Source organism: Danio rerio, chromosome 20 (assembly GCF_049306965.1).
Source record: "Danio rerio strain Tuebingen ecotype United States chromosome 20, GRCz12tu, whole genome shotgun sequence".
Lineage (NCBI taxonomy): Eukaryota > Metazoa > Chordata > Actinopteri > Cypriniformes > Danionidae > Danio > Danio rerio.
In genome coordinates this window covers 34,820,001-34,845,000 of record NC_133195.1, presented here as the reverse complement: position 1 = coordinate 34,845,000, position 25,000 = coordinate 34,820,001, and the positions used below count along the sequence as shown (strand labels likewise).

Here is a 25,000-nt window from a genome sequence, read left to right as displayed (position 1 = left end):
ACCATAAACCCTAAAAACAATGCTTGTAGTCTAAACAAAGCTGTTCATTGTAGTTGTTGAAAAGAGATTCATATTAAACACAAAATATCTCCCATTAGAGTGCATTTTGAAGTTTGTAATTTTGTAGACTTTTGTTTTGCTCAGACATGCACACTATACACTGTCTAACATTCAAAAAGTGAAAAAGCAAAACAGGACCCATTTAATAGAAAGTTTTTTTTATTTATTTCTGTAGCAGAATTATCTCTGAGAGTTCTTTGATGATGTTCTCTAAATGCTATCACAACCACCATACAGCATTACAAACATTAAATATTTTAGTTGGATTTGCATCTAGTCCGTCCTTCATTTGTTCCAAACCTTTGAGTTTCCTTCTTCTGGTGAACACAAAAGAAGAAACTTTGAAATATTTATATTTTGATAGATTTTTTTTATGGCCTGTTCCTTGTGTACTGTTGCTTGTGTAATGTGCTAAATAAATTGAATAGTTACATTTGATTCTGTAAGGCTTAACAAAAGTAAAGAAAATGTGCATGATTTAGTTGTATTTATTTAAGATGATTATTTTAATTTAGGCTCATCTGAGAATCTGAGGCACCTCGTAAAATATTTTTTATAAATATTATAAAAATAATTTAATTAAGATTTAAATATAAAAAATATAAAAATAATTTAATTAAAAAAAAAAAAAAAAATATATATATATATATATATATATATATATATATATATATATATATATATATATATATATATATATATATATATTTTTTTTTTTTAAATAGTTTTTATTTCAGGAAGTATCTATTGTTAATTATCTGAACATTTCAGTCATTCCAGCATTTGGGAAATTTGTTGTACCAAGTCCAGGAAATTCTGAACGATTAGTAAGAGCCCTATGGGAACACAAGTTTACAGCATGTTGTTTTTTGTGTTTGATAAAATTTCTGTTATTTTATTTATTTATATGTACATGTAAAATGTATAACTATGCATATAGCAAATAAATTGTGTACATTTCTTTTTTAAAAGCAAACAAATGAAAAACTATAGAATGCCAAACAAATAAATACATATAAGTGCTTTTAGAACTAGAGGTGCGCCATAATGGAAAAATCTGCAATATTTTGTTTTTCTGTGATCTATATTACAATACAGTTTCACCAGATAGCTTGAATGGCTCTATTTGGGGAAAATCATTAATTTAGATTGATTGGGTGATTTTGTAAGACTGTGAATTATGCATAAAAATTGGAAGCAAGAATAATTACAACAAAGCAAAGAAAAGAAATCTAATAAATAGTGCTTTATGGTTTTCTGTAGAGTCAATCTGTATTCAGGTACAGAAATTGAATAATAAAATTTTAAATAAAATCGTCTTCATTAAATTATCCTTCATTAAAGATACATATATTATACGTTATTGTGCCTGAATGCTTTACACTCATTGAAAATGCCTTTAAAACGTATACAACTCATAAAGTTTCACTCTGTTATGGTTATATTTTGCAATGACTCCACAAGTCTCATGTATTCCCAAATGTTGATCAACTATAACATCAACTCAACATTGCATATCATGTGACTTGACTATTGCAGACACACACATTGTGATATTAATGCTGCTGAAACAATATATTGTGCTTTTAAAACTCAGTTTGAGGACACACTGTAGCAGTGATTGCCTTGTATTTAGACCCCAGAGTTCCTGTAAAATAGATTTGATGTTCCCTCTTTCCTCATTGCTTTCTCACTCAGCCTTTTATTCTCTCACCCTAGTCTTGGTTGTCACAGTGAGCTGCAAGGACAACGCCAATGATGTGTGAATTACACAGGTTGCATTCTTTCAGTCTGTATGTGGGTGCATGTGTGAATGTGTCTGTTAAACATCTGGAATAAACTGTGCGTTTACAAGAACAGAAATTTGTGTAATGACATTGGTATGACCTAGTTGTACCCTTTAAGGTGATTTACAAACACATGCCTTGTGTCCTCATATAATCATACTTAACAGGGTTTTGTTCAAATATTGGGGTTGTTTTTTTGTGAGGGCTGGGTTTTAGGTGGGCCATATAATAAGCAGTTTTTACTCTATAGAACACATTATACATATGGTGAGTCCTTGTAAACCCCTAATACCAACATATGTGTGTGGTGTATAATATTTAAAAACACAGGCGTTGTTCACTGTGGCATCCTGGCCCATTTCCCAAAGCCAGTTCAGACCTGTATCATCCTGGATAAAGTTGATCAAAGTCAGCCCCATTTACACATTTACTTCTACACTGCATATTAACCCTGTTAATCATGCATATAATTGGTATCTCGGTGGTACTAATCAAGTACGCTGTTTTTCCATACCCGCACCGACTAGCGATTACAATAATGACCCTGAATTGGATGACTGTAATCAAGGCCTTCTGCAAATACGTATGTGTCGGGCCCTGACTGAAGCCAGGGGCTCACCCGCCTACCTTGGCCCAGAATAGCAGTGCTCTGCTGGGGCTGTCTGAAAGCGACATGCTTATTACAGACATGGAGTCTTAAAGAAGCTCTCAACGTTGTGTCAGTGATTGTGATGACTAGATGGATTCGTTATAGAGCACTCCATTTTTTTGATGTTCTATTGTTTAGTCTTTCATTTTGTCTATCATTCTGTTTATCATTCTGTCTTTCATTCTACTGACACTTGTTTTATCTGTCAGTGTCATTCTATTTGGTCGTTCAGTGTATTTTTCTGTCTGTTTTATCTGCCATTTTATCTATCGTTCATTCTATCTACTGTTCTGTCTATCTTTCTATCTGTCTCTGTTGTTCTGTTAATCTGTCATTCAGTCATTCTGTATGGTAATATTGCTCCATCTGTCATCCTGTGAATCTATTTATTGTTCTATCTATCATTCAGTTGTTCTTTCGGTTGTTTGGACTATGATTCTATTGTTCTAAATGCAGATCTACCATTACATCAGTCATTCTATTGCTCTTTAAGTCTGACGTTTTGTCATTATGGTGGCTTAGGAAAGCAAACATACTGTTATACTTAAACTTATTCCTTCGTCTTCTTAGACTATTTTAAGAACAAATCTCCTTCTAGACCATTCATACTACAACACCAAACTAACTCCAAACCTCACAACTGTACTGAATTAAGTTGCGATATTTTTTTCCAACTGATCTGACTTATGGTTTTACGAAAACTGACCTGGAAAGTTCTGAAAAGTCCCATCGATTTAACATTGAACCAAATTTTAGGACCTCATAACGTTCCACCAGACTGTCATACAGACTTAAGGTTGGGCTTATTTAACTTGGACTACCATTCTGCCAATCACTGATGACCTATTAATTTACTAGCCACACCACAGCAACCACTGACAGGACCCTAGCAACTGTACCATAGACTTCCATTATAAAAAAAACTGCCATTGACTTTATTTAACACAATGGAAATGTTTCTAGGGGAACCAAAACCATGACGGGCCCTGCTGAGATATGGATGTAATATTATGCCGTGACTGTTGCTCAGTGAAGTGATAGGTGGTCTTTGAAAGGCGAGTTGTTTTCCGTTTATTTTAATATCCTGATTACACGACATAAATAAATTAAAAAAACATCTATATCTCAGCAGGGTCCGTCATGTTTTTGGGTCCTCTTGAAACATTTTTGTTGTGTTACGTGCATATTTGCAAGTGTTGTGACTGATTTGCTGCGCGTTTCTTCAGTTGTTTGTGTTGTGACCAATTTGCAACACTTGTGCTGTCAAATTGATGAAGAGCGTCTCTTTATTTGCTGGTGTTTTTTGTAATTTCATGTTCTTTCTTAAATTGCAGCACGTTAAGCACTTTCAGCCAACGTACTTTACACATTTGGAATCACCAATACAATTAAACAACAACCGCCTCATAAGTTTCGTTTCTTAACATCCGAATCATACAAAATCTGCATATTTTTAAGTTGCCTGAGCTAATGGGCATGCTCACTCTAAAAGATTTCGTTTACAACACTAACCTCATTTATGACTGTTCTACCCATTTTCATCCTCTGTGGGTGTTTGAGTAGTTGCTGTCATGTGATGCGTGTTTGACAGGACTGAATGTACTGAATGTAATGTCTATAATGTTTCATACAGATTCCAAAACCAGAAATCTTTTGTTTTCAAGTGCACTTGGTTCATTTAAAAGTCCAGATTTCAAGCTTTATCTAGATACAGTATATTTCTTATGTTTGTGAAGCAAGTGTTAACTGAGATTCCAGTGTGTTTGTTGATCACCAAACTGTCGTAAAAGCACACGTTTGGTCTGAGCTTCTCCATCAGTCTACAGTATATCGATCAATGATTGGCTTCTGTACTAGTAGGCCGGGCTCCATTCACCATATTGACTGTTACACTTTTCCCCATTCAAAACTATGCGTGACATGTCTTCTGGATACTTTGTTTATACTCAGTGCTTATTTATTCCAAGTGATGATGTTGACTTTTATATTCATTTGCCAGTTTTTTTTTGGGGAGGCAAAAAAAAAAAAAAACTTTTCTAAATGACTTGAAAAAGTGGCAGTCACAGTGTTGGCTGTCAGTATTGGCCAGTCTGTGGGGGTGTTGAATGCAGATCCCCTCTGCCTTAGTGTTGTGAAGCCTCTGTCTCTGGTCATTAGCTGCACTGTATGTCGTAGATGTAACGACGGCCCGAGGCGTCTGAAGTGTGTTGCTTTTCCACAAAGCGCCAAAAGAATATGCAGCTGGCACGTCTGGCTTGGACTGTTGCCATAGCAACCCACCCACAAGATTGTTATCTTGATAAAGGCCATGCAGGAGAAACTTCAGGTTGCCATGGCTATGGACAGTGAGTATCCCTGTCTCCCTTCGCCAGCACCCTCTCTCTCTTCTCGCACCATCTCCAGCCTTTAAGTAATCATCTGTTCATGATCACGATAATTCACGACACCATATTTAAAAAAAATCTAATGAAAAAATACCCCCCCATTATTCTATTCATCAATTTATTGTTCATTCATTCATTTTCTTTTAGGCTTAGTCCCTTTATTAATCTGGGGTCGCCACAGCAGAATGAACCGCCGACTTATCCAGCATATGTTTTACGCAGCAGATGCTCTTTCAGCCGCAACCCATCACTGGGAAACACCCATACACTCTTGCATTCACACACATACACAACTTATTCAGTTCACCTGTACCGCATGCCTTTGGACTGTGGGGGAAACCAGAGCAGCTGGAGGAAACCCACGCAAGCATGGGGAGAACATGCAAACTCCACACAGAAATTCCAACTGACCCAGCCAGGACTTGAACTAGCGACCTTCTTGCTGTGAGGGAATTGTGCTACCCACTGCACCACCGTTATGCCATCAATTTATTAAAAATTTTAGTATTAAAATTTTATAAAAATAATTCGGTGAATCTAGTAAACATTTGTGAGGGAAAAAAAAGTAGCCTGAGAATTAAATACTTTGATTCAGCGAAATTTATTACACATAAGGCTACAAAAACTATGTTTTTTCTTCTTCCAGAAGTTACAGTACATCTAAACTTGTATTTAGCTATACAGACTTATTGAAGCTCCAACACAGATTGGTTACCAACATTCTTGAAAACATATATTTTGTAATGTTTTGCTAAAGAAAGTCATTCATACAGGTTTAAAATCTAATGTGCCTAAAGTATGACCGATTCATTCAGCAATTATGCTAAATCTCTTTTATATTAAAATAATCCCATTGAATCATTGGATCACTTGATTCATTCAAATTCAAAACATTATGTAATGCTATAAATGCTAACCAAAGTCCAAAGCCATGCCTTCTGAAATCGCGAACGTGTACAATATAAATGACAGAGACCCACTAGATCATGTCATTTGCCAGATAGAAAACTTTACAGTACTTTATAATACTACAATTCCCAAGAAAAAAACTGTATTAAATCTAGCAGGTTTTTAGTTGTGTAGCAAGCAGAACTTGTCATCAGTCTCACTCATCAGTCTCGCACCCCAATATTGATTCAGGAATTCAAAGTTTTGATTCAGCATTTGTTTTTACTGCAGTAATTCGTGTCCACGTGACCGCGGCCCTAGTGAACGTGCATCTGCGGGTCTGCGTGAACGGGTGCGCAGTTGTTCAAATTTCATCACCTTGAAATTATACGTTTTTTTTCTGCGTTCTGAATGGTTTTGTGATATTGAGCTTAAAGTTTTTGCACTCCTTAGCAAACAGTATGTGTGGAACATTTGTTTTTTTAAGTTAAAAGTCTTAATGTAAACAACTTTTATAAAAAAAAAACCCATAATGTAAATAAGTTGTCATTTAATAAGAATGTCAGTAACTCAATTTTGACAAAAAGGTGATGATTTGTTGACAGACAGTTTGGGCTACTTATCAGAATTATGGGAATTGTCGGCCTGACAATATTTAATTGGATAAACATTCTTTACTCTTATGTCTTACCCAGAATATAAAAATACATATAAATACATTTAGATCATTTTCTTTAATCATTACTACTGGAATGGGAAGAGATTTTCAACCAGTACTACAAAAAATGTTTATAGACAATCACCTACTGCATCTTTAACACTACATAAGAATCCAAATATTACCTCATACGGGGAGTTTTTTTTGCGCAATATCTTGAATTTTTGAAGCATACGACTGCCTTCTATACAGTAGATTCCATTTATGCCGTTGCCTACAGATTGATTTCTGAATTGATAAAGTGCTTCTATGAAAAGAAAATATCAGAAACATCTATCAGAACCAGCCACTGAATAAACCTTCACTACCATTAAGACTCACCCGGTGTTGTCAAAACACTGGGTTCATTGTTAATCAAAACCATTGTAAATCATTAGCCGCTATTGACCTCTCAAAGTGTTGATCGGCCTGCGTCTATTGCCGTCGTGCAGTCAAAGCTTTTGTTTACCTCGGGTCCCTTTTTGCTGTTGAGAAACTGTCAGTTTGTGTTGTGCTATATTTATACATGCTACCGGCGGGCCGACGTCCCATCAATTCTTTTGAGAGTTGTAAAGACAAGTCTATTGATTGGTGATAAATGGAGATTGATTCTTGACATTGCTTCCCCTGGAGGGAGAATAAGGTCTCCCGCTGCACAATTATTGACATGTCGTTCCTGACCCTCTCACTCCCTGCATGAACAGTTTGGTGCACATACATTATTGATGAGGAGCACTAGGAAAAGAACAAAAAATAAATTAAAAATCATCATCATTTGTCTGAAATAGCCTTTCGTTGAAGAACAAAATGCAAATTTCTTTTGGGTGGTTTTCTTGATATGTAATTGTTTCTGGTTTGTATGTAAGCATCATGACTTGTAACATGTTGTAATAGTTTGATCCAATGCAGTTTCACTTAAATTCATAACTTTTTGATTCAGTGGCTACTGGCTAATTTGTATCTTATTTGTACTTTTTAGTAAGATTTGCTCATTCCCCGTAAGGGGTAGGTTTAGGTTTGGGGACAAGCCTCAACCAATCAAATGAATTTGTATGAACTGGCCACTTTATGACAAATTAATTACATTTCCTAGTTCACAAGAGAAGCACAAGCTTTCTCTAACTGACTTCATAAAGCTCTGCCCTCTTTATAACTGTTGCTAAGTTTAATAGAACATACAATCAATGAATAAAATACAAATCTATGATGAACAGTGCAGTTTTTTGTTATCTTAAAGGGATAGTTCGACCAAAAATGAAATTTCTGCCATTAATCAATTAATTATCTTTTGAACACAAATGAAGATAGTTTTGATGAAATCCAAGAGATATCTAGCACTAAATGTCAAGGGTTCTGAAGCGTTCAGAAAGGTACCAAGTAGAGGTCTGCATAAACTTCCGAATAAAACGCAGTAGTGGTCGGTAACTCAAATGGGTAAATTGAACGGGAGAGGGCGGGCTAACAATATTGTGTTTTCGAGTCCCGACAGTAGTACAGCCAGTGCTCACGACTGTTACACATGCTGAATGCATAACCAGTGCTTTCTGTATGTATTTTTTTCACACATTCTGTGTGCGCATCTTCTGCATAACAGTCCTCAGAGCAGGCTTTACCAACATGGCAGAGCAAGGTAAAGATGTCCTTCAGCTTGCATTAGAAAACGATCAGTTTACGGTCAGAAAAAAAGCCCTTTGCGCGATGTGATGATACAAAGTAAAGTTTTACCCTTTAGCAGTCACGAGACTGGAACCTCAGGTTTAAGGTGGCACTCATGTCTCATCACTAAAGAGGCAAACAAAACTGACTACTATCCTTGCATAATTTACAGTTTTATCTGTTATCTCTCTCTTTTAGTAGTACATAAATTAAACGTGAGATTCTGAAAAAACAAATCTAAATTTAACGGGAACGATCGGGTCGGGTAGAAAATTACTCTAAGCGGACATCGGGTGAACAAAGGCTAAATGTACGGTGAGAACGGTTGGGTGCGGAACAAAATCTGCCGGGAGCAGGACTAAAAAATTTGTCCCGCACAAACCTCTAGTACCAAAAACATACTAAACCATAGGTCTCAAACTCAATTCCAGCTCTGCACAGTTTTGCTCTTACCCAATTAAACCCACCACATCCAATTAATCAAGGTGTTCAAGACTATTAGACACTATTAAGCAGGTGTGTTTGAGCTAAACTGTGCAAAGCTGTGGCACTTCAGGAATTGAGTTTAAGACCATTGGTCTAAACTTTCCATATGTCATCAAGTAGCTTCATAAAATTCTGACTGAAACACTGAAAACATTTGTATAAATAAATATTGGAGGTTTTCCTCTCCGTTGAAGTCTTCAGACATGTTTATTAATCATCATTATTATCAAAGAACCATCTAATTGTGGTTATTTGGCTTCAGATAACCGTGATTGCTGCAAAATCCTTAATAGCCACAAGGCTGAAGCTAATTAAAAGAATTTATGATTAGTTTCTAATAAATTACATAAATAATAACACAGAGGCAGCATTAAAAATGCATGTGCCTTTTACTTTCACTTTAAAATCGAAATACAAAAATGGACAATTAGCATAATCTCAGTTTATCTGCAATTTTTATTTCTGTGTGAAAGCCCTACTGTTTTATGTGCAGCATTGAATCATCCTCTGCTTGTAAACAAGGCGTGGGCATATTCAGTTTTTTTACTTCAGCAATGCGACACACATACGTCGTGGTGCTGCTTTAATGAACACACGTCCTGAAATGCCCTTTTCTCCCAAAGTAAAAGTCTTAACAAGCATAACCGCAGCACAAATTGTTTTCAAAATGAAAGAAAAAGTGAAGACGAAGAAGTTCTTTGAACTGAATGAACTTGGGATATTTTTTTTCCTTGACTTGCTCATTTTTGTATAATTTCACACACCCCTTGGGGAACCATGGACCAGGGAAAGCACCTTTCATTGTGAAACTATTACATCACATGTGGCTTTTTCTCAGTTAATACAAGAGCTTACTGCTTCTTCTTTTTTTACATTCTTTATGTCGTGCTAATCCTCTGCTTCCACACTATCCTCTCAGCAGTTCTCTTTTCCTCTTTCGATAAGTAGCCCACTCTCTGCAAAGCACTGCAGGTACTGTTCACTCACTCAGTCAGACTTGATCGCTCTATTTTTTTTCTGTAATAGCACCACACACAGAGAACCATTAATTCTGAGAAAATGCCAGTTCATACCAGCACGTGAGCACGCGCAGCATTTTGTGGTGTAAAGTATTGATCAAGCGTACAATTCTAGCCCTTCCCGTGCTGGTTTCCAGGAACTAAAAGCCATTCTGAGATTTTTCTTTCTCAACTTGCTCTGAGACAGCTGGTGCAGCACATGAGTTCATTTGTGTCTGGTCTCTGGGTGCTCAGTATATCTTTAAATTATCACAGTGAGTTAGATTTTTAGGGCTGTGTGCCCAAAATGGACTGGGAGCCAAGAATTAGGTTCTGTCTTCTTGTGTGTCAGCCCTCCCGTGTGTTCACCTGAGGTTAAATGGTCTAATTTTAGACCAGCAATCAAGAGCAATTAGCTGCTGAGAGACCTAAGGAGCTTTTGGCGTGTGAAGTGCGTAGCTGAACGAGCGAAGATAATGGAACTGAGACCATTGGGGGGGTGAAATGTGTTTCATGTTCCAGTGCTGATCACTGGAAACTATATATATATATATATATATATATATATATATATATATATATATATATATATATATTTAGAGAGTAGGGTTTGACTGCAAAATTTTGACCCTGGGAAAATCTACTTTATTTGGCCCATGTTCTTCTGTGAACATTTCTAAAGCACATAAAATTGTAATTTTTTCATTATTTACACTCAGGCCATGACATATTTTTTTATGATTCTTTTTTTCCTGACTCCATTATCCTTGGTGGTTCATAAAATGCAGGCCAATGGGTACTGGTGCAGCGAGAGTTAAAAAAAATTTAAATAAATATCCTGACGATACATTAAAGTCTTATGAAGTGAAAAAGATATGAACATGCAAACTGAGGAGTAGGGGTAAGTGAAATGGCTAAGGAGTGAAATTGGGATTTGCCCCAAGACTTTGAGTATTAGGCATGGTGCAAATTACAGGGGGGTTTGGGGGGATTGACCCCCCTAATTAATGCTAGATCTCCCCTGAATGTATGTATGGGGGGCAGCCCTTTAATACTGATAAATAGTTCGCTCTGATCTGTATTTTAAATAATAATGTTCATAATTAAAGTAATCGATAATATAAATATAAATTTGACCACCCCTATTATGGTTCATACCATTGTAAATGCATAATCGCACTAATCAGTCTATTCATTTAACAGATTGAAACTGCAGATCTAGAGCTCCAATAGACATTGTAAGTGTTTTCAAGACTCAACATATTTTGATTTCACATAAAATAGGTGTTTGTTTCTACATATAGCCTGAAAGTGAAGTCAAATTAGATGCATAGTTTGACCTCCAGTAATCTTTGAAGTAGCATATCAGAGGATACTTCAGGTCAGAATACATTTTCTCATACATAAATGACTGTATTACACAAACTAACATAACCAAAAAAATGGTTTGCCCCTGATGGTCAATGTATAATTCGCACTCTGGTATTAGGTCTGGACATTGTTTAGAGACACATTCTGTAAGCTAAATCATTACAATTTGATTCAGAATCATATCAAGTTATGACAAGTGATCATTGTTATGAATGAGTTAATATCCCCTTTCACACAGTTGAAAAAGCACTGATCACACAGGCAAGGACATTCTGGAATTTTTCCAGAAAAGATCATTCACACATCCATCCATTCCAAAATACTGGTAAATTCTGACATCATTAACCAGAAAAGAGCTCTAAACGGCTGAGCTTGTATCCCTCCCAATGCTCATTGATCAGGCGGGAACCTGCGCTCATTTATCTCCGAGCTCAGGGTTCTCTCCCGGGACAGCATGCCAAACCTGCTATTCTAGTTGAGCATTAACTAAGTATGAACTCCTGAAATCTGATTTATATATGAGATTAGACTACACGTTAGCTATTGTAAGTTGTTTTATGTTTTAGTATATGTAATATTCTCAATAATGTTTGTAAAGGAAAGGCCTTATATGTGTGCCGTTTACATATGTTTTACTTAATATGGAGAATGAATGAATGCATGTTTTTAACCAAACTAATGTTGGATTTAAAAAAAATTGAATGCATATGTGTTTGTTAAACAATATAATTTACACACACACACACACACACACACACACACACACACACACACACACACACACACACACACACACACACACACACACACACACACACACACACACACACACACACAAATATTGCAGATTTTCCCTAAAGAAGTTGTTACTCCACCTCGAGTGCCATTACGGACATTTTACATTATAATTAACGTGGTTTAAATAATGGATCTGTACACTTGTCACTACTGTACATTGTTAATTTTCTTAACGATGCATCATACTATGATAGTTCAGGAAGTGCACTCCTGTTCAGGAAACTAATATGTTTACAAGAATGATGTTTGCCTGAATAAAACCATATTAGCATCTGGGGTTGTTTTATGAAGTTAGTCTAACATGTAAACTTTTTAATGGCCAAAATGTTTTTTATAGCTTTAAAAATTATCACACACACACACAAAAAAAAACTATTCTTATGAAATCTTTATTCTTAAGAAAAAGAGTTCTTGCTCATCAGATATTGCCTGAATTTGCTTTAAATATGAAGCATCTTTCTAGACACTGATTTATAAATTTGCAGTTTGAATGCAGTGAGATGTCAATATTTTTCAGCCTCTTGGCACAGATGTACAAGATCTCTCTCATCTCAAACACACACACACACACACACACACACACACACACGCACACACACACACGCACACACGAATCTCATTGCACTTAGCTTCCCTGAAGTGAAGAACAAAGCAGTGTCAGGCATTACAGACAGGCCCGTGATCGTTGTCTTTCTCTGAACTCTGATCTGAGACGCTGCTTAACTGCTGCATAAATACCAGAGTCATCCAACTGCTCTGAAGTTATTTCTCAGCACGCTGGCATTGTAGGTTATGGATATATAGGCGGCTTGGTTAGTCTTCACACAATAATACTGTACCAATTTGAAAGTGTAATTTAATGGTGCATAGGGCTGTGCGATTTGGGGAAAATATCTAATTGTGATTATTAATTTGTTTTGACAGATATTGCAATTTCGATTTGATTTGCAAATTAATTTTGTAATTAAGATTCAGCTCAATAAACTGTATTGTAGCTTCTTACTGCTCAAATGCAGTGCGTGTTAGTTAAAAAGGAACTGAAAATTTATTAACTTAAGTTAAACATTTATTCAAATTTCAAATTTTTCTAATTTCTCATAAATCAAATTTTTCTCTAGAGCAAACAGTAAACACTGATAAACACTAGTAAACACCTGACCTTTCTGTAAACAAGTTGAACTGATATTAGGGCGATAGTGTAGCTTTATTATAAAAACAACAAAAAAAACTATAAAAATGCAGAACACTCCGCAAACTAACATGGCTGAAACAACTCTGAAATTACACTTTGCTGCTGCTTGCTACTAGATTGAGTGTCAGTAGCAATACTTTTAATTGACTTTTTAACAAGACACTCCTCATATAGCCGCCTGTGGTGCTTTTTTAAGGTGCTGATTGCTGTATTCTCATGCTGAAGCAACAATTTTTACAAATGACCTGTTGGTGTCTGTGACTTTAAAACCAAAATATTCCCATATTACAGATGTCCTGTTTTTCTTTGCTACTAATTCGTCTAATAATGCTTCTGAATCGACAGATACCACCATCCCAATCGTCCGTGCTTTCCTGTTTGTTTGTTTGTTTGTTTGTTATTGTGGGCGTTCCGCATAGTTCAGTTGCACAATTCTAATTGGGTAAAACAAAAGTGTGCTCACTCAATTGGCTAGTAAAACTATCACACACAGACAGCAGTCACGCATTTGCTCTGGGTCGGGGAAATTAAATAATGCATATATCTTTCATATCGCAGCCTCTTGCGATTTATAGCTCATCGCAACGTTTCCAATTGCTAATTGATTCTGATTATTCGCACAGCCTAATGGTGCACTTATTTTTATGTTGTTACGGCTAATTTTGTTGTTGTTGCAAATTTAAAAGGCAGTGGCTTGTGAATGCAGTAACATGTGAAATTAAACATTTTCAATTGATATTGCTGTTGTAGAAACGCTTTATTATTTACTTTAGTTGCATAGTAAACTAAACTAAACTACACAACAAAAATATTTTTTTGATTTTTGAAATTAAATTATCAAACAAAACAAAAATTAGTTTCTATCAAAATCTAAATTAGTCTATAAAAAGATTAAAGGCTAAAATAATCTAAAATAGTTCAAATAAATGGGTTTAAATTGAACATTTAAATACACAGGTATAAAAATTGACAAAAGGAGATTCAATATTGCTTTAACTAAAATTTACATTTTAACAAACTGAAACTATGAATAAAAACCACAATAATTTCTCTGTTATACTAAAATAAAATCAATAATCTTCTGTGCATATGAGCGTGTATGCGTGCAAAGCTGCAACCTTTGTCCAAAAGTTTTAATATCAGTTTTATATATCAATTTCACTACATCAATTTATTATACTAACTTAGAATCTGTTTAACGTTTTTATATTTCAATATAATACAAATAAATGCAACTGTAAAATTACAATTCAAATATTTGTGACTTTTCTTATTTGTCTTAACAGTTTGAATATAATTAAAATACAAAATTATAAATTCTATAATTAAGAAAATATAAAAAAATCTCCTGTTTTGTAGAAAACAGCAGGTTATAAATAGACTTTTTATAAGAATAATTTGGAAGGAATAGTAAAATATCTGTATATAACTACAATTTAAATACATAATAAGCAGTTATCACTATAACCCTGTCAGTCTCTGTGGTTCAATGTGAGATTTTCTCTAATCGTCCATTGCTTGCCTCCCTTTTGTCTCTTCTTCACATTTTCTCCTCCCCTTACCATCTCTGTTTTAATGTTTCACCATGCTGTATCCGAAAGGAGGTCAAGCGTTTTTTTCGCTTATGAGAAATCCATTTTCAGAGATTCTAAAGCTATTCCATTTTCCCCAAATTTCTCAGTTCTTAATCTTTAATTTGATCCCTTCCCTACCTACAACGTGCATTTAAAAACTCCACTCGAATTTAAAATCTTTGAAATGTACTGACAGGAGTGTGGTGATTTTAGGTGAGTGGGATATAAGATGTGTGTGTGTGTGTCCTCTTTGAGTCACTTCTTTGATGTGTTATTAGCAACTACCGCTGGGTGAATCTTTCGCTGCACTCTTCCTTTTTTCTGTCCATCTAGCTTTCGAAGATTTTGCGCCGTTCCGAGCTTTATCCCTCCCCAGGCAAGATGAACTGTGAGACAGAGAAGCACATCCCAGACTGACTGTGACCAGATTCACTCACACACAGTTTCTGTTGTCTGGGAAAGGAACACTATTGAGAGCATTCGTCATGCTCCCATTGACTCACTTTATTTTTAAAAACATTTATGCAGCATGATAGCAAATTAAACTATGTTTCAAATAATAAAACGATTAGTTGAATTGCTTTACATTTGTGAAGTTGGCAAATTTATGTCCAATGTGGCTTACAAAAGAAAAACAAATAGCCTTTTGTTATCGCTGTATACAATGAAAGGTTTATTTGAAAATTAGATTAGAAAACTGATGTGTGTACATGCATTTTTTTGTGTTTATGTAATGACATGGCATGTACACTCTAAAAATGACTTAGTTGAAATCTAGGGTTGTCACGATACTGGAATTAGATACCAATCGGTACTGAAGTTTTAAATAACGTCAATTTCCCGCTAACATTTGATCGCTGTGGAGCACGTTTTTAAACAGCACTGATTTGCCATCGTGTTCACATGCTCAACAGAAATGACTGTGATTGGCCATGAAGGTCATCGGTTTAGGTAATCGGTTCAGTTTTCACCGAACTCACCATTGTTTACTGCGTGTAACCACAGATACAGGGACACTGGAGTGTTTTAAATCTGTAATTCATCGGCGGATCGCTTGTATTTCAGCTTCTAGACGAACACCAGCTGGTCAATGTGAGTTTTAAACACTCCAGTGTGCCTGTATTCTGTCTACACTCAGTAAACAGTGGTGAATTCGCTGAATTGATAACCTTCATGGCCATTCACAGTCATTTCTGTTGAGGACATGAACACAATGGCAAATCAGCTGTTTAAGCTGCAAACATTGCTGTATTTAACGTGCTCCACAGCGCTTAAATGTTTGCGGGAAAGACGTTTTTTATCTTTCAGTACCAATTGGTATTGAATTCCAGTATTGTGACAACCCTCACAATTCAATACGCTTAAATTAATAAAAAAGAGAACGCTAATTTCATTGATTTGTGTTGGGACAACATGAAGGAATTAAGTGAAACCCAGCATTTTTTTGCTGTGTAACAGGGCTATTTAATTGGTGGCCCATGGGCCGAACTTGGCCCCCGAGGCAATTTGTTTTGGCCCTCCAAATAATGTGACCATCAAAAATAAATTTAGTTCGGTTGAAAAATGGCTGTTATAGTTTTGAAGTGACGTGCGTCTTTTCAATACAGCACAAGCTGCAGTTAAAAGCTGTGAAGAGCATGAGTCACCTGATATTAATTATATTGCTGCGGGCGGCTGAAAACATTTGAATGTGTTTGTAGAAAAGGCCTTTTGTTTAATCCACTGATATCGTTATTAGGGATGTAATGATTAGCCGATTTCATTATTAACTACGCTTTAATTTGTCACGATTAATCAATCTTAAAGGCTTCTCAATGCAGCATTTCTGTTGTACGGAATAAAACTGCTGCAACTAAAAGTTATGCCACCTGTGCGCTAGTTTAAAGTTCTGAGCTTATACACAAAGGCTAATAATACGCACGCACACTGGATTAACTATAGCAGTGGGCCATTCTCATATCACGTCTTTTCCGTGCGCAAGTTTATTTCCAAAGTAAGAATATATGCCAGTATGCACGCGCAGGCGGAGCGTAGAAAACCTCTTACACTGTATCGTTGCTTTCAGTGCGATGTAAGCAAAAGATATGTTAGACGAATCATTACAAATTATTAAAATGATTATGTATGTATGAATGCAGATGATAACATGAGTTAAATTTAATACTTAGCTATTATTTAGCTTAAATTTACATTGGACGTGATAACCGTTAAACCATGATTATTCTTCAGACTATATAATTGTACAATCAAAATCTATACTTGTTTCATCCCTAAATGTTATGCAGTTCAAAACATAACATATTAATGTCGCTGAATGTAGAAGAAGCCTTTATGAAATACAACATTTCAATATATTTGTTAAAAAGCCACTTTGTACAATGCACTGATATTATGTAGTTTCAAATACAACATATTAACATTTTATTGGAATCTCCCCAAAACTAACAAAACCATACATTTGTGTCATACCTGCCAACACTTCCAGACCCATCGCCACACGCCTGTTTTGTTATTTCTCCCTGAAAACTAATCCCCCACCCTGGGGAATTAGGGACCAATGCCAAGCAAGAAGCCTATATTAGTCATATTTCTTATACATTTATGTTGTAAGATTTTAACGTTATTAGCCTACTTCTTTTCAAAAGTGTAACGTTCCTTGGGTACTGTACATGCAAATATTAAAATCTTATTACAAATATGGTTAATCAACTGTATTTAACATCTTTTGTGAACTTGTTTTTTTATTTGTGATTTTATTGTGTTTAATTTTACATTAAGAAGATAAAGGTTCCACTTAAAATATGTTTAATATCCAGTTTATTTAAAAAAACAAACAAACAAACAAACAAAAAAATAAACAGAGAAAAAAAATATCATAAGAATCATGTTTTGAGTTTCAGTGCTAGAGTCCTACACCTGGAATTGCTTAGGGCCCCCAAATCACTGTTTGCCCCTGTGGGCATGTGTGCCTTGGGTACTTTTTTTTTTTTTTTTTTAAAGATGTGAAGTTCTCTGCAGTTCGGGGTAGTGGTTGACAGCTTATTCTGAAGGAACAAAGAGAGTGAATGTTTTGAAAAGTTTTTTTTTTTTTTTTTTTTAATAAAAAAATAATCAATTTTAAATAATCAATTTTCTGTAATTGCAGGCTTCCACATGTACTTAATTTAAAGATTAAGGCAGACAAAAACATGGTAATGGGAGACGATGGGAAGTCAACATATTTTGGTTTATTTCCATTGCATTAAATCACTGGCATATACAGCAATTCCTTTTACAATTAGGTCTGTCAGTTTGACTATAGCAGATAAAATCTAAATAATTCTCATGAATATATTAATTCAATAATATGAAAATAATAAGTATAAAACTATTCATTTGGTCTGAAATATTCAGTTGGCTTAATTTAAGTGAATTGGCTCAGTCATTTGAAAAATGTGTTGCCCAAACTGAATAATGTTGTTTATTAAACTGTGTTGTTGGTGCAATTCATTTGTAGTCACAGTTGTTTATTTTCCACAGTCCTAAAAACACTAAAATACATTAAAATACAGAACAACAGAGGTAACATTTGATCACTTTAATTACCAAACCAGCTCCAACAGGGAATAATAAAAAGTGTGTGGCGTAATGGTCTCGATGTCTTGAAGAACTTTCAGATCTTTTTAATGAATTTAGGTTTCGGAAACCTGAAAAAAAATGTTACAAGTGACAATACAGAGGATAGGGATGCTCTGTTTAGATTTTGCATTAGCTTTTGTTTGTAATAAATCTAGCATGCTTCAAGTTTACAAGGGGAAACAAAATGGATAAAAAGAAAAATTAATGAGCTTGACATGCTTGATATTACAAGGCTGAATAATGGGAAATGTAAAGCAAAGGAGGCCGACTTCAAGTTTATTTTAGTAAGACTATATTCAGCTATTACAAGTCAGTCTAACACTGTTTTAAACAAACAAAACATGCACAAATTAAAACCAGATATTATGGGGTTAACTGAAATGTACAATCATGAAACCAATAAGAAAATGAACTTGTGTTTCAGCAAAATGCCATGTAAACTAAATAACGGGTCATAATTTAAAAGATGGATAATTTTTTTATTGTAAGAATTATTTCTTAAAAATGTTTTTCTCCTGTTTGTTTCGTTCTTCTGCTTCAGCAGATTCAGCTCGTCTGTTTGTTTAAGGACATTTGTTTGAAAGTCTAGTTACAATTCCATCCAAAGATGCAGATCGTGTAAAACTGGAATATCACAAAACATTTGCGTGTAAAGCTTTGTTTCTGTTTTAATGAGTCAATGAAAACAAAGTCATCACTTTCTGATAGGGGTGTCACGATTTCGATTTTAAATCAAAATCGATCAAAATTTATACTCGATTTCGATTATCGAATAAAAAAATAGAATCGTCGATGCTGCCACGCCCCCATGTCACGTCAGCTTGGCTTGCCAAGCGGAAAAAAAACAGGCTTGTTGAAGTGCTTGTTGAACGGCAGAAGCAGGAGACCCGTCGACAGAACTTAAACCCTCTCCTCTTTCAATGAAGTCGCCGGTGTGTAAGCATTTTGGATTTCCAGTGAGTTATGTTGACAACGTTCGTGTTGTCGACAAAAAAAAAAAAACACACAGTTTTGCAAGCTCTGCTATGTACGTATTACGTACGGTTCGTCCGATATACAACACCGGCATCGCGATCCTCCGCCCGCCCCCGTTGCAAATCCGCTCGCGAAAAGTACACACTCAGGCCCTGTTTACACTGTCTTTGTTTTTAAATGGCATTTTAGAACGACAACGATTTGACATCCACAGTGGCGTGTAGCATTTCTGAGCAGCCCTCCTTCCTCTCTACCTCTGAAAATGCACATCACGTGACCACACAGACACAGACGCACTCACAGCCATGCGCTCGAGACAGCAGGTCCAGGCAGTCAGAGGACTGCTTCAATCTTTCACTCACGTGTAATTAGTCATTTTAGCGCACACCTCAGATACTGTTGGCTGGTTCCTGTTGGTTGTGCGTCTTTTTTTACCGATGCCATTATAACGACACAGATCACTGCCTATTCACGAGTCCCGCAGAAAAAAGTGATTGACAGGTGGTAATTATGTTTGTAACTTGCCTTTTTTCATTTACTGTATGATTTGTTTATGGCTAAAATAAAGACCACGCAGGTCAGGTAGTTTGAACGGTAGGCTACAAATAATTAATTGGTCATTAATGAATTAATTATTCATAATCGAAAATCGAATCGAATCGTGCCTTTAGAATCGAAAATGTAATCAAATCGAGGATTTGGAGGATCGTGACACCCTTACTTTCTGATAAACTGAGCCCACACATATACACACGTATTTGTATTGGTGGTGTTTATGAGGACTCTTCATTGGCATAATCTATGTAGTATACTCTTACAAACTGCTTATTATATCACCTTAACCTAACCTACTCCTAAACCCATTCCTCACAGGAAATGGCACACATTGAGATTGTCAAAGGACCGGGTTAACAATACTTTTTAACTGTTTTGAATAACAAAAAGTCCAGCACACAAGGTATGTCCTCATAAATCACCTCAGCATTGTAATACCCAGGTCATTCTAATTCATTTTAATTATATAATAATAGTAATAGACACAGCTGCTCAGAAAGGAGGTAATAATCCTGAACAATTTTAATGACAGACTTTGACTAAGGCATCTTAGAATGACCAAAACAACATTTCAGATATTTTACAATGTGGTCAGTCTGCTGGTTTGTATATTAATGCCATCCCATTATTTTTATCATCATATGATCTGTTAAAACAAAATCACAGTCACAATCACCAGTGAAATAGTCTATGCAGATCGCTGGAGAACTACATATCCTGTCATACACCACAGATTCACACCTGTTCCTTTTTCACCTTGATTACGCACACACACAGCCGGAGGATCGTTATGAACTGATAACTTGGATTTTAAAAGCAGTACACACACACTAGTTGCTGAGTCTTGTTTAACTGTTTTGTAACATTATGATGCGTTTCCTTTGCCTTGCCTTCTTTTGTTCTGTTTGTTAACGTTTCTTACCTTTACGTTTCTAGACTATTCGCCTGTTATTTAATCACATTTCTGGATTTTCCTGCATGTTCCTGTTTGACCCTGTTGCCTGCCCATTTTCATAATAAACCTCCATTTGGATCATCAACTCCATTGTCTGCATCCCTCATATAACACACACAGCTTTTTTGATGCACATGTTGGAATTTATTTGATAAATGTGTTCCCATTGTAGTTTGTGCACACTTTTTCTTACCAGATAAAAAGTTTATCCTACTCAGTTGTGTGCAAGTTTTTATGCATATGTATTTTACATTTAGGCATTTTTATATGATAATCCAAAAAGCCATTAAAATAAGTGGATGGAAACATAGTGATTGAGATGATATGTAACATATTTGCGATGTTGTTACAATGATACAATAACTTATTCTTTTTATGTCCCACGTCTAGGTCAGGAGCGCTTTGGAAACATGACCAGAGTTTACTACAAAGAGGCAGTGGGTGCATTTATTGTGTTTGACATTACTCGAGGCTCCACGTTTGAGGCTGTTTCAAAATGGAAGCATGATTTGGACACCAAGGTGAAACTGGCCAATGGCAATCCTATACCTTCAGTCCTTCTGGCCAATAAATGCGACCAGAAGAAAGACGGATCCAACAATTCCTCACTCATGGACAACTTCTGCAAGGAGGCTGGCTTTTTGGGTTGGTTTGAAACATCAGCCAAGGTAATATAAATTCATTTTGCGCTCACTTAATGTCTGTTTGTAATAGGTCAAGCCGAAGCAGAACTTGTCACGAGACATTTTTGCTAAGAATAGAAGCTTCTTAATACACCTTTCCTCTCTAATCAGCTCAGAAGACCATGAAAGCTGCCATATTAGATCAAGTATTTAAGATGGCTGACATTCTCTATGGTATTAGGGCCAAAACGGCACCACAGCGGCAGATTCTTAAGAACATTAGCCACTCCTCATGCCTGAATCACCAGACACATGTCAAATGTGCAGCGTGTAGCTCATCACGTGAAGCAGCGTGCGGGGTGTGTGGGATTCATGAGGAACGAATTTATGTCTTGCCTTAAGCTACTGAACTTTGCTCATTGGTTTGAATCAGTGATAGTGGTTGTTTGATAGAAAACTTGCATGACTGTTGCATTGGTAATGCTATTTAAATGAACAGTTCACCTAAATATGTATATTTGCTTGCTTATGAATCATCAGTTCCATTCAATGTGTGGCATGATTTTATTTTTAATAAAATTCATATAATTCATAACAATAAATTGATATGTAGTCTATATATGTATTAGCCTGTACGTTGAAGTATACTGTATGTTTAGGCTTATACATAAGTATGAATAATGCAAAATTGTTAGCCCTCCTGCCAATATTTTATTCTTTTTCAAATATTTCCCATATGATGTTTAACAGAGCAAGGAATTTTTCACAGTATTTCCTATAATACTTTTCTTACTGGGAGAAAGTCTTATTTGTTTTATTTCAGCTAGAATAAAAGCAGCTTTTAATATATATATATATATATATATATATATATATATATATATATATATATATATATATATATATATATATATATATATATATATATATATATATATATATATATATAAACATTTTAAGGTCTATATAATTTTTTTAAATGGCTGCAGAACAAACCACTGTTATACAAAAACTTGCATATTTAACCCAATTAACCTAGTTAAGCCTTTAAATGTCACTTTAAGCTGAATATTTGTATCGTGAAAAATATCTTGTAAAATATTATTTACTGTCATCATGGCAAACTAAAAATAAATCAGTTATTAGAAATTAGTATTAAAACTATTATGCTTCCAAATGTGTTGGAAAAATCTATCTGTTAAACAGAAATTGGGGATTTTTTTTTACCGGGGGCTAATAATTCAGGAGGGCTAATAAATCTCACAAATCTCATGGTTTAGATCATGCTATGGTTTTTGAGTCACGTTACAGACCATTTGCTTTCTATTTATACAAAAATATAACTGCAAAAATCATTGGTTTTTAACAAACATAACTTTTTTATTTTAACGTAATTTTAATGAAAATAAAAATCAAGAAAGAACCAGCTAAAAAAAGAAAATATTCAATATGAATAATGATCTTTGCTACTGTTGTTGATAATGCTAACATCTTGTACAACACATCAGATTTATTTTCAATTAATGATCAACAATTCACATATATAACTTCATGTTTCATTATAGTATAATTTTTGAAAACCTATTCAGTGACATTTTTGATGGTTGTTTGTCACCACCCATTGGTTATGCAATGTAATTGCTACAACATTCACCAGCGTTAAGTTCCATTAAACAGTAATTTGTATCTTTTCCATAAACATCAGCGCTACATTACCATTGAATGCAGTGCTTTGAAGGATTAATAAGCATATGTAGATCATTATCATTTATCATTCATGTTGCGTGGGTTTGAATTGAGATCACAATCTTATATATTCTTATATATATATGAAGTATTTGCATAATTACTATATTCAATATACAGTTTATTCTAAATAAAATGTTTATTCTTAGTGCCTGTGTTCCTGCATGTTGATCTCCAGATACAGTAGTTATTACTACAAATGATTGTCATTCCTGATCAAGGTAATTAGTCCCATCTTTTACAGTACCAGCTTAATCTTAAAAACACTGCAAGAATAAAGGTGCTTGTTTATAGTCTTACATCAGCGTTTTCTTTGATATATTTTGCACATTAGTCTTCTCTCTTCCCCTGCACATGTGTCTAAAGCATGCTGGATGGATCTGGTTAAATTAAGTTGCCTTGATGGAAATAGTCTGTGGAGAGAGAATGAAGAAAAAAGAGGAGGAGGAGGAGGAGGAGGAGAAGGAAGTGTCTGTTTTTTTTTTGTTAATTCTGGCGAATACATTGACTTGAGTAGCATGTGATTTGTGTAGGTATTTAACGCCCTGTTAAATTGTAGCCCTTGGAATGCATATCTAAGTTGCAACGTTTTGGCCTTAAATATCTTGAGTGCGTCTTGCTATTTAAAGTGTTTGTTCACTTTGTGTCTGGTCTGCGCAGTTTAACAGAAGGTGTCTCATCAGTCAGTCTGCGTAAGCACATGTTTCTGAAATAGATCTCTCCATTAGGGACTCAAGCACACAGATGTCTGGCAGGAAGCTCTGGCACCTGTCGTGTGTAAATGTGTGTTTGTGTGTTCGTGTGTGTGTGTGTGTGTGTGTGTGTGTGTGTGTGTATGTGCGTGCACGTGCATGTATGGTGAAAACTGTATGCCTGCTCTCATCTGTCAGGACCTCCTTATGTTCAGGCAAGTCTCTTTTTTGACTGGCAGAAAGAGATTTATTTTGGTTTTATTGTTCAGTATTTTGTTTTTGCACCTTTTGTCTCTCTTTTCTGAACAAAATGACACTTGAATGAACAAATATTTATGAAAACTATAGTTGTGGATAAGAGAGGAATCAGTGAATTAATGCCATTCAATAGAAATAAATATAAAATAAATGTGAGATATGTTATAATAATATGATATAAATTGGCAGAAATACAGGCAGACTGCAAGAGGCAAAGGTTGGGAGACACAGCAATTATGTAAGTGGAAATTACTTTAGTTCATCCTGAGGCAAACAAAAAGGTTTCCATAGGGTTATATTATATTTAAAAAAAAAAGTTTCAATATAAACGCATGACCCTGGATGATAAAACCAGTCTCATTTTGCGTTGGTATATCTTGGCAAAAGGCAAAACTACATTGCAGGAGTAAAACGATATAGATTTTTCTTTTGTATTAAGTAACAATCAAGTTACATGGATTTCCTACTACACATACACTCACTGGCCACTTTATTAGGTACAACGGTCCAACTGCTTGTTAATGCAAATTTCTAATCAGCCAATCACATGGCAACAACTCAGTTTACATTTAGGCATGTAGACATGGTCAAGACGATATTTGTGAGGGATATTTTCTTGGCCCATTAGAACCAATTGAACATTGTGTCAACAACACAATCTACCCGAGTATTGTTGCTGACTATGTTCAACCCTTTGTGACCAAAGTGTACCCATCTTCTGACGGCTACTTCCGACAGAATAACGTGCCATGTCATAAAGCATGAAACACCTGGTTTCTTGAACATGAAAAGGACTTCACTGTACTCAAATGGCCTCCACAGTCACCAAATCTCAACCCAATAGAGCACCTTTGGGATGTGGTGGAACAGGAGATTTGCATCATGGATGTGCAGCTGACAAATCTGCAGCAACTGTGTGATGCTATCATGTCAATATGGACCAACATCTCTGAGGAATATTTCTAGTACTTTGTTGAATCTATGCCATGAAGGATTAAGGCAGTTTTGAAGGCAAAAGGGGGTCTAACCCAGTACTAG

General features: G+C 35.4%; 2 protein-coding genes across 2 annotated transcripts in view; both read left to right on the top strand.

Annotated features, from left to right (window-relative positions):
• Nucleotides 1-25,000, top strand: part of LOC141379311 (uncharacterized) — a 701,133-nt gene that overhangs the window by 42,509 nt on the left and 633,624 nt on the right. The window lies entirely within an intron of this gene.
• Nucleotides 1-25,000, top strand: part of rab32a (RAB32a, member RAS oncogene family) — a 36,628-nt gene that overhangs the window by 7,635 nt on the left and 3,993 nt on the right. Inside the window, 1 exon segment of the mRNA NM_201332.1 lies at nucleotides 21,034-21,311. Coding sequence (NP_958489.1) covers nucleotides 21,034-21,311 — 278 coding nt within the window.